General features: G+C 48.8%; 1 protein-coding gene across 1 annotated transcript; it reads right to left on the reverse strand.

The window, feature by feature from the left end:
- Window positions 1-935: 935 nt before the first annotated feature.
- Window positions 936-9,042, reverse strand: ZDHHC12 (zDHHC palmitoyltransferase 12). The gene is made up of 5 exons (XM_080990202.1): window positions 8,879-9,042; window positions 7,027-7,163; window positions 5,944-6,030; window positions 3,254-3,420; window positions 936-2,075 (listed from the first exon to the last, which is right to left on the reverse strand). The coding sequence occupies exons 1-5, from the start codon at window positions 8,982-8,984 to the stop codon at window positions 1,763-1,765; spliced, it is 810 nt and encodes a 269-aa protein (XP_080846328.1). The 5' UTR covers window positions 8,985-9,042; the 3' UTR covers window positions 936-1,762.
- Window positions 9,043-11,596: the final 2,554 nt, after the last annotated feature.

Genomic DNA, 11,596 nt, shown 5'->3' on the forward strand with positions numbered 1-11,596 from the left:
TGTTGTGATGATGATGTACTGTATTTTTCGTTCTGTAAGACGCACCAGACCACAAGACGCACCTAGTTTTTGGAGGAGGAAAACAAGAAAAAAAATATTCTGAATCTCAGGAGCCAGAACAGCAAGAGGGATCGCTGCACAGTGAAAGCAGCAATCCCTCTTGCTGTTCTGGCTTCTGGGATAGCTGCGCAGCCTGCATTCGCTCCATAAGACGCACACACATTTCCCCTTACTTTTTGGGAGAGAAAAAGTGAGTCTTATAGAGCAAAAAATACGGTAACTTTTGAATGTGGAACCAGAGTATGGAGCTTCTTTCAAGAATGTTGTGATGATGATGTAACTTTTGAATGTGGAACCAGAGTATGGAGCTTCTTTCTGGAATTTAAATCTGTTCTTTATTCATGACCATGAGGACTGGAATCTTTTTTCTTTTCTTTTTAAGCAGAGGTTGGATGGTCATATGTCATGTATGATCTAGTTGAGATTCCTGCATTGCAGGGGGTTGGATTAGATGACCCTCGAGGTCCCTTTCAATGCTACAATTATATGATTCTATGTTCCATGGCAGAGCATCTTCCAGTAGGGCTGGGAATGTCCCCTGCCTGAAACCCTGGAGAGCTGCTGCCAGTCAGTGTAGACAATACTGAGCAGGGGACGAATGGTCTGGACTCAATAATTAGGCAGCTTTCTTTTTTCCTTGAGAAAAGTTGAGAAAAATTCAACCCATCATAACATGCACTAGATTCAGGCCCAAAAAGGGCCAACATCAAATAGAAAGACACAGTTTAAGAACTCTCGAATTAATCTTCAAGTGAGGGATAAATTTAGGCTTGTTCTTTTAAAAAACAACCTGTCTAGAAACTGAGGTAGAAATATTAGGAAGACAGTTTTTTGGGGAAAGTTGCACTGGAAGTGAGGAGACCAGAAGCAAGAACCAAGGTTTAAGCTTTTAATAATGTAAAATTTTATTGGATTACAGAAACAGAATGTAAAAATGGAGCATGTAAAAATTGTCCCCCCCTATTGAAGAAGCAGAAACAGGTTTAAACTCCTCTCCTGAGGAGAGGCTCCCAAAAGGACCTCAAGAATTATTAAACAAAGCTTTAGTCCCTGAGAGCTACTTCTTGAAGGCACGCCGTGAAATGCTGGAGGAATACTGGGAACATAGCTCTTTGTTTTAAAAAAGAGTGAGCCCAGCCTTGACAGAAGGCACACCCTGCCCCACCCCAAACAAAACCCCAAGTACCACCCCAACAAGACTTCAGGTCTTCAATATATGGCCTCCTCCTCTTGGTCCATCCGTGGTGGCTGGGGCCCATTGGGGCAGAAGGCAGGGACGCCATGATAAGTGCAACCAAAGCCAAGGACAAGCAGAGCCACTCCTTCCTGGGGTTTAAGGAAGGCACGTGGGGGGCAGACTGAGGCTGGTTGGGCAGCAGCCCACTCTCCCAAATGGACCAGGCTTCCTAGCTTCCCTGCCCATCTCTCTCCCCCAAAAGCTGTTTGAGCAGCAAGGTCTGAAAGCAGGGTCTGCGGGGTTCACTTTCTCAAAGGACACACCTCAGAACAGCTCCGTCTTGGCTTATGGGGAAAGGCCGTTTTTTTACATATTTTGCTGAAATATGTAGGAAAGCTACTGGCAAAAGTGAGCCTCTCCCCTCAGTTCCATAGCTGCTGCAAGAATAAACAAACATCTGCTTCCACCCGGCTAACAGCTTTCTCTCTCTTAGTCCTGGGTTGGGTGCTGTCACCCAGCCCACGATCACACGGTGTGGCCTCCCACTTCGGCGTACAGGGTTTCCCAGGCAATGAGGCGGCAGGCGCAGAAGAACTGCCAGAGGTTGAGGAAGATTCCTCGGTCGAAGGGATTTTCCACTTCACAATCTCTCAGGTAGGAGATGCGGTGACGGGACATGAACTCCCAGGTGGTGATGTTGTGGGAGGCAAGGTAGAGGTGGCAGCCCAGGAGCAGAATCATCACCACAGTGAAAACGGCAACCACGAGGAAGGAGAGAAGGAGGAGAAGGTTATACTGAAACCATGCCCATGAGGGATGCTCAAAATCAAGCCCAGACCTTTTTTTTTTTTTTTTTAGTGGTGGAGGGAAAAAAAAAAGAACAACATCAGAGTTATTGCAAGATTCACAAAATTATAAAAACAAAGCTTTCGCGGGTGATATTGTCTTAACTTTGGAACATCCTTTAGAAAGTGCCTCAGATCTAGCTGCATTCCTTTCATCAGGGGCAGGGAACCTTTTTTCCCAGCTGGAGGGCTGCATTTCCTCGCAGGCATCCTTCCACGGGATGCATCCTTGGATCTGGGATGGCCAAGGGCCCAAAATGGGCGGGGCAACAGATGTACCTCTGTAGAGTAGGCTCCATTAAGCCATGCACTGCTCAAGAGTTTCCTATCCATAACACCTCTGACATTCAAGACAATCAAGGGAGAATTCTCAGTCCTATGAGTGGGTGGAGCAGGGCAGTGAGGGAGTGTGGCTTGAGGAAAGGGGTGTGGTCTGGGTCAGTTAATGTTGTGTGAGGTTCCCATGAATGGATGGATGAATGAATGAATGACTATTCTTTCATCCCTGGTTACGAGAAAGGAAATTACGACTAAACATCAGGAAGAGCTTTCTGATGGTAAGAGCTGTTTGACAGTGGAAAGGACTCCCTCCGGAGATGGTGGACTCTCTCTCATTGGAGCTTTTTATGCATTGGTTGGATGGCCATCTGACAGAGATGCTTTAGTTGAGATTCCTGCACTGCAGGGGGTGGACTAGATGACCCTCAGGATCCTTTCCAACTTTACAGTTCTATGATTCTATGGTTCTATGGTTGTTACACACACACATAAAGGTAAAGGTACCTCTGCCCGTACGGGCCAGTCGTGTCCAACTCTAGGGTTGTGCGCCCATCTCACTTAAGAGGCCGGGGGCCAGCGCTGTCCGGAGACACTTCCGGGTCACGTGGCCAGCGTGACGAAGCTGCTCTGGTGAGACGGCACCAGCACAGCACACGGAAACGCTGTTTACCTTCCCGCTATAAAGCGGTACCTATTTATCTACTTGCACTTAAGGGTGCTTTCGAACTGCTAGGTGGGCAGGAGCTGGGACCGAAAGACGGGAGCTCACCCTGCCGCGGGGATTCGAACCCACAGCGCCACCCACGTCCCACATACACACATACACACACACATACACACACCAATAATAATAAAAAATGTCTGGGGGTCTCCCGCCATAAGCTTTGCTTACCAGGCCACTGGCAGCGCCCACAAGAGAACCACAAGCTGAACAGCCAAATAGGCGACGAAGAATGGGTGATTCCTCTCCCCAACACAGTTGTAAATCCAGGGGCAGTGGTGGTCATAGCGCCGGACGCAGTGCCGGCACGCCTGGCAGTGCCTGGCCCTCATTGGCTGCTGTGAGATAGAAAAGAACAGGATGTGTTTCTGTGCTTCCTTACATTTTCATCTCCAGGTAGATCTGGGAAAGAGACACCCCACACCCACCCCACCTGAAACCCAGGAGGCAGCTGCTGCTGGCCAGTGTTGACAATACTGAGCTAGATGGGTCCAAGGGTCTAACTCTGTATAAGGCATTGCTTCCTAGGTCCCTTTTTAATGCACCCCATTCATCTGAACAAAGAGGACTAGGATCTTACTTTATATTTAGGGGAGCGGGGTCATGGCTGAGTGCTGGGCCACATGTTTTGCATGTAGAAGATCCCCATTGGTTTAATCCCCAATGGCATCTCCAGGTAACGCTAAGGAAGTCCCCTGCCTGAAACTGTGGAGAACCATGAACAGTGAACACAAGACTGAGCTATGGTCAGTCTTCAAGAGAAGGCAGCTCTCTATATCCCTATGTAAGCCACCCTTTATTTCAGAACCATTGGGACTGGGATATTGGTTCATATTTAGGGAAAGAGACACAGCTCAGCGGTAGAGCATGCAGAAGGTCCCAGGTTCAATCCCCAGCGTTATACATAGGACTGCCTCTGAAGATGGTTCACAAACTTCAGCTGGTGCAGAATTTGGTGGCCAGGTTGCTCATCAGGGCAAGACGGTGTGAGCATATTACACCGATCATGGCTCAACTGCACTGGCTGCTAATGTTCCCCAGCCCAATTCAATGTGCTGGTTTTGACTTAGTTTCAGGGCCACAATATGTCAAGGACCACCTCCCTCCATACCCAGACCCTGAGATCATCCTCTGAGGCTGTGATGGCCTGGGAATCCGATTCAGAGGCTGAACCGGAGGAATCCCAGCCTGCACAGGAGTCCCCGCCTCCAGGGCCGGCTGAACTGGGGCAGGGCCTTGATTCTGAAGCGCCTGCACCTGTGCCGGATCCTCAGGAGCAGGCACCAGGTGAATCTACTCTGGCTCCGGAGGTGGTTGAGGACTCAGTGCCTACAGGTGAGTCTCCCCCTGGGTCCAGTAACCCTTCAGCTTCTCCTGAACTGCAGAGGCTCAGGGCAGAGAGGCGAAGGGAACTGGTTTCTCCCAGGAGGAGTGCTCGCCTTAAGGCCAGGAGAGGCGGGTCTCCTGGGGGCCGGGACCGCCCCTGGCCTCAGAGAAGATAAAGGCCAGTGAGCCCGGTCCCAGGTTGCAGGAGCAACGTCGTTGAAGAGCTGTTTCGGCCAGCATCCAGTCCTGTTCCCCCAGAGTTCTTGTCCTTGCCCGGCTTCTCGCTGTGGACCCCGCTTTGCCCGAGGAGGACTGTCTGCCGACCCTCAACTCAGGTCCTGGACCTCGCCCCACGGTAACCTCCCCCCTGGATGAGAACAGAAGCCCTTCTTTGTGTGCCTCCTCCACGAGAGGTCCAGAGGATGGCAACACAAGAACAGGCCTTTTTCAGTGGAGGTTCCTTGCTTGCATAATGCTCTCCCCAGGGAAGTGTGTCTGGTGCCTTCATTACATATTCTTGGACACCAGGTGAATATGTTTCTCTTTAACCAGGCCTTTGGCTGATTAACATCTAATATCCGTTTGGAATGTGTTGAGGGGGTGTTGGTTTGTGGGGGGGGGTTGTTCATGTTTTTATCATGTATTTTGTGTTTTTATATTGCATTGCTATGTTGTGAACTACCCTGATATATTTAATTTAAATAAATCATCATCTCCAGGTAGGGGCTTGGGAAAGACCACTTGGCTTGAAAGCTTGAAGAGCTGGTGGTGGTGTGTCAACAGTACTGAGCCTAGCTGGGCTGAGGGTCTGGCATAGGATCAGGAAATTTCGTCCAAATAAGGCCTTAGCAGACTGAGATGGATGCTCTATGCAATGATTAATGGTGGGAGGTCTTCAGATGTTCCTTTCAGCAGCAGCTGGGGGCAACCTTGAAAGAGAGATCTGGGACTGACTGGAACAGGGATACACCCATTTATTTACCGTAACTGTTGAAGACGTCTAACCCAAGGGAATTATAATTGCACATTATTTCACTAAAAGGCACCAGCTGGTCAAAAATTAAGAGTAAAAGAAGAGGATTATTTATTGTTAAGATTGGACTAAATAGAACTCAAAATAAAAGTAACAATATTAATCTACTGCTCTGGACATTAAAACTTTTTTATTTTGATGTTGATGGTTGTAAAGATCTGAATATATAATTGCAAAAACCTAACTGTGAGAAATGTGGGAGAGCGGAAGGGAGTAGGCGGGAAGTACTGTTTTTTTTCTATTGAGCTGAGTGGAGTGTCCTTGACATAGTACTGATAAGGGTAAAAATAACACTCCTGGCTGTGAGAAAGGATCTTTCATTATGGAATAAAATTCTACAGAGGAAGCCAGGAAACAGGGAGAGAATCAGCCCTCTCTGTTTAATTCAGAAATGGCAGAAGGAATTTTTTAAATTTCAAAACAAACCAGCCAGGCCACAATGGAAGAGTTTGTATGATTGGCTTTTAGATTTGAAAAAGACTATTTTTCAAGGAATATCTACCTTCAGCAAGCAGTAGCCACAGCGCCGGAGCCAGAGGTTTAGAGCTTCCTGGGAGTTCATTGCTTCCTTCTCATCGCTTACAGGTTCCTACCAGAAACAAAAAAATAAAAAAGAGTCCAGATGAAGGAAAAGGGAAAAAAGAATATAAGCATTTAGGGATTGGAATGGAGGAGTGTCTAAAGCAGCGGTTCTCAACCTGTGGGTCCCCAGATGTTGTTGGACCACAACTCCCATCATCCCTGAGCTTTGGCCTTGCTAGCTAGGGGTGATGGGAGTTGTAGTTCAACAACATCTGGGGACCCACAGGTTGAGAAAGGCTGGTCTAAAGCATTTAATGTGACACACACTCCATATTTAAAGCCCATGGCTTCCCCCAAAGGATTCTGGTTTACCCCACAGAAAGTTATGATTCCTAGCACCTTTAACAAATGACTGTAACCAGGCTTCTTGAGGAGAAGACATGTGCTTTAAATGTATCCAATGGCATTTCCTGCTAGGGTTGGGAGAGGTCCCCCCTGCCCAAAACCCTGGAGAGCCATTCCTGCCAGTCAGTGTACACAATGATGAGCTAGGTGACTCTGTTTATGGCAGCTTCCTGCATTCCTGTTTAATTCCACTCTTTATTCTGGACAATGAGGGCTAGAATCTTACTTCATTCTTAGGGCACAGGGTTGTAGCTCCATTGTAGACCTCAAGCTTTGCCCACAGAAGGTTCTAGGTTCCATCCCCAACAGCTCTCTAGGCTGCGCTGAGGGCGGGGAGTGGGGGAGAACTCTGCCTGAAACCCTGCAGAGAGCTGCTGCCAGTCAGTACAGTGGTACCTCGGGTTACAGACGCTTCAGGTTACAGACTCCGCTAACCCAGAAGTAGTACCTCGGGTTAAGAATTTACCTCAGGATGAGAACAGAAATCGTGCGGCGGCAGCAGGAGGCCCCATTAGCTAAAGTGGTACCTCAGGTTAAAAACAGTTTCAGGTTAAGAACGGACCTCCAGAACGAATTAAGTTCTTAACCCAAGGTACCACTGTACTGAGACAGACAGGCTAATGGAGTGACTCAGTAGAACACCATTCCCATGACATACCTTCTCCTCTTCATCATGCTCAACATATCCTGGGTCCATGAGAGAGACAACAAAGTACAGCAACATGGAGCAGAGAACCAGTGCGAGGAACAAGAGCGGCTGGAGGAGGTCTCCCTGCTCTTCTTGCCTTTGCAGGTCTGAAAAAGAAGGGAAATTATCACGGGGAAAATGTACTGTACATGATTCTGTTTTGGGGGCTCTGACCATAAACAACCCAGCATCTCTTGGGAATGAGCTCCCAGAGATGCAAGGCATCCACTCCTATTGGAAATGTCCCAGTTGGCCAGCCCTGCACCTCCTGGACCACTGATCAGCCTCCACTATCCAAGGTAAGGCAGGTAGCAGCTGCAGAAAGAGAGACAAACAGAGCCTTGCTATGGGGGCTCCCCACCTCCAACATGATTGTCCTTTGTAAAGGTAAAGGAACCCCTGACCATTAGGTCCAGTTGCGGACGACTCTGGGGTTGTGGTGCTCATCTCGCTTTATTGGCTGAGGGAGCAGGCGTATAGCTTCCGGGTCATGTGGCCAGCAGGACTAAGCCGCTTCTGGCGAACCAGAGCAGCGCACGGAAATGCCGTTTACCTTCCCGCCAGAGCGGTACCTATTTATCTACTTGCACTTTGAAGTGCTTTCAAACTGCTAGGTTGGCAGGAGTAGGGACCGAGCAACGGGAGCTCACTCCGTCGCGGGGATTCGAACCACCGACCTTCTGATCGGCAAGTCCTAGGCTCTGTGGTTTAGACCACAGCGCCACCCGCGTCCCTGATTGTCCTTTGAGTGCCAGGCAAATACTTATATTGGGGGGACAGGACATTCCCATGTTTTCATCATTGCTGTAAAATCTATCCATCTGTGCATTTCATATCCCCCTTTTTCATCTTTTGGTAAAGGAAACAAATAGAGGAGGAAGAGGAAAACCTGTATTACCTCTGACCACGTGCAAAGTGCTCCCCCCTTAACCCCACCGCCCTCAGTCACAACCCAACCAACAGACTATCTTGCAACTCCAGCTCTCTGCATTAAGTCCCCTTGTGTATATTTATTTCCGAATAAAGAAAACCAACTGCAGCCTGGGCATGTAAGGAGAAAAAGAAATTGTACCCTCTTTTAGGTTCTTACGTCTTTAAATTTGTTATATTTATAGCCCCCTCTATTCCTTCCTCTTGGGAATGTAGGGCAGGGGCAGATGGTTCCCCCACCCCCACCCCTTTACGCTCCCAATAACTCTGTAGAGTAGGGTGGCCCAAATTTTAATATCAAGTGGGCCACAAAAGTGCTTTGACACAGAACCCACAAGCCCCACACTGCCTTGTTGCGTGCTGGGGGGCAGGCAGGACAAAATTTGACGCTCCTGCCCAGCTCTATCACTGTGGGGAAGCTCGGGGGGGGGGAGGGTTATAAAATTTTGCAGAGAGCTGCCAAAAAAGTCCTTGAGGGTTGGACCACCCTGGGCTAGACTAAGGCCACTCAGCATACTACACAGAAAGGTGCCTTCATACAGAGTCAGACCCACTGGTCCATCTAGCTTAGTATTGTCTGCACTGACAGGGAGCAGCTGCTCTCCAGGTTTCAGGCAAAGGAGATTCCCAGCTCTGGAGATGCTCCACCACTGAACTTACAAACGTTCCGCAATTACCCATGGTTTTATTTTATTTAAAAAATAAAAAAATTATTAAGGTTTATAGAGAAAAATACACAACTTAATATCTTCCCCCTTTTTGAAACCAAACCAAGATTTTTTGGGGTGCCAGAATGCTTCATCTGTAGCCTGAGTGCAGATCTGAACCCTAGGGGTCCTGATCCTACCGCCCCACTTTTGGGGAGAGGGAGGAGAGGGAGAGACTGCCTCACCTGTAGGGTAGAGGAAGAGCCCCAGCAGGACACCGCAGGTGAGCCCCACGTACACTGCCCGGACCATGAAACCCCCGCTGCCCCGCGCCCCTCTCCACGCCATCATCGCTGCCTGCCGGGAGCAACGGAGCTCGGCAGCCAAGCCGGCCACAAAGTTGCGGAAAGAGACTGCGAGAAGCGGGCGGGGCGTGTGTCATGGAAGATGCGTGGCGATTGGTTAGCGTCAGAGGCGGAATGTAGCGAATTGGATCCGAAGTCTGGAAGGGAGGGGCGGGGCGGACTTCGATGAGGCAGTGAAGGGCTCCCGAGGAGCTTTGTGGCATCTTATCAGTCGTTTTTTATTAATGATTTAAATAACAGTAGCAATGAAGTATTCTGATTATCGTTAGAACCATAGAACTGTAGAGTTGGAAGGGACCCCAGGGATCATCTAGTCCAACCCCCTGCGATGCAGAAATTAAAATAATAATAATATATCATGGACAGGAGCCCCTTCATCAAATGCAGACGTCATCATTAATATATGACAGAGGTGCATCCAAACAGCCCTGCTGGACACGTGCTTGCTCCCCAGCCCTCCATCTCTTTCAGGCCACACTAAGGCTGCCAGACTTCCAGGGTTGGCCTGCAGTCTCCATCTTTGCCTGGTGATGGGGGCAGTCTTGAATCTCCAGGAGAGCCAGAGCACCTTTCAGGTTTTTTTGTTTTGTGTTTTTTTGTACCGTGTCCAGCGTGCAATCAGAGGCATACCTAGGCTCCCCTCCTCTGCACTCTTGGCAAGGAGTTTCTGAATCTGGGAGACACCATGGACCAGAAACTCAGAAAGTTTGCTTTTCCCTGCCTTTCATGCTCTGCCAGTGACTTCCTCCATGGCCATGAAGTCTGCTCTGCTCCACCTCCCCTCTTCTGGCTTTAAGGTGCCCCAAGTGGCACCTGGCTTTCAGGGTGGAAATGACTCTCCACTCCTGCGTTAGGAGACTTGTTCCTCAGAGTTTCAGTCACGGAGGAGGGGACCCAATGGTGAACTCAACATGTTTTTGTTTAATGGTAGCCACTGATGCACTGAGTGAAGAAGTATCTTCTGTTGTCTGCTTTGAACCTTCCAGCATTCAGGCTCTGAACTGCTTTCATGATGGGTTCATCATTTTTATTGTGAGCTTGGCGCAACCCATTTGCTACAGTTTTGTGGTATGGACACTGGATAAGATTGGTCATAGGCATAGCCAAAGGGGAGCAGCTGACCCCCCAATCAATACAAATCTAAGATTCTGTCCCCCCTAACAATGTCCTCCACCCCCCAACAAAAATCCTGGCTATGCCCACGCGAGTGGTGGAGGCAATTTCAGTTTACTTATGAGCACACCTGCTTGATCTGCACGTTCCCATTTAATTTTTTCGTATACAGATACCTTAAGTAAAATGCAGTGAGGGAAAAGGCCTTTGTGAAACAGCACTAGGAAGGACCCCATCTCGTTCACATCTATTCATCCTGCATAGGTAATTGTGTGTTGAGGCAGTGAACATAAGAACCTGATGGATCAGGCCAATGGCTAGTCTAACCCAGTATCCTCTTCTTGCCACAGCCAACCAGATGCCTGTGGGAAACCTGCAAGCAGCACCCAAGATCAAAGGCATCCGCCTCTCCTGTGGCTTCCAGCGGCTGGTCTTCAGGAACATTGCTGCCTCTAACCATGGAGGCAGAACACAACCATCATGGCTGGTACCTCTCCTCCATGGAGTTGTCTAATCCTCTCTTCAATCTATCCAAATTGGTCACCACTGCCTCCTGTGAGAAGGAGTCCCACAGTTTAACTATGTGCTGCATGAATAAGTTCTTCCTTTGACCTGTCCTGAATGTTCTAATGTTCAGCTTCAGTGGATGCCCACAACCTGCAGTGTTAGGAGAAAGGGAGAGAAACTCTTTCCATCTTTCTTCAGAGGAAAGTCCCAGAGGTGAGAGTGCTGAGTTCATGTGGTCTAGCGATTGCTTGTTCCTGGCCGCTGCAACTCTGGATGGTAGTGTAGCAACCAGCTCAACAGGGCCAGGTGACACAGAGCGACCAAGAAGGTTCCACTTGGCTCTGTATGAATCTGTTGCTGAATCTGGCCAAAGTCCTCCACATGAGCAGCTGGGCCCTGAGCAAGGAGAGGAGAACCCCAGGCATGGGCTGTGTGTATATGCATGCACCAAATGCAGTTGTCCAAGCCTCTAACTCCCAGGCCTCTCTGCAGGTCACGCCTCTCAGTGGCCCTGTTGCACTTCCTTCTTGAGGCCTCTTGCTTGCTGAGATGGAGGGATGGTTGTGGGTTTCCCAGAAGCATCTGGTTGGCCACTGTTGGGACAGGAGGCTGGACTAGATGGGCCAAGGCCTGATCCAACAGGGCTCTGCTTATGTTCTTAGGTCAAATTAATGAACACGGTTGCCAATCATTTAATAGGTCCAATCTGAGTGAAATTTAGGCTACATACACACTCTACATTTAAAGCACCATGATACCACTTTAAACAGAGATGTCTTCCCCCACAGAATCAAAAAATTGTGGAGTTGGAAGGGACCCCAAGGGCCATCTAGTCCAACCCCTGCAATGCAGGAATCTCAACTAAAGCATCCATTACAGATGGCCATCCAAACTTGGCCCACCACCTCTAGTCCCTCTAGTCCATTCCACTGTCACAACAGCTCTTATTGGATAAGAAATGTAAAGCATTTTGACTCT

Source organism: Podarcis pityusensis (genome assembly GCF_964106645.2).
Source record: "Podarcis pityusensis genome assembly, chromosome: Z".
NCBI lineage: Eukaryota > Metazoa > Chordata > Lepidosauria > Squamata > Lacertidae > Podarcis > Podarcis pityusensis.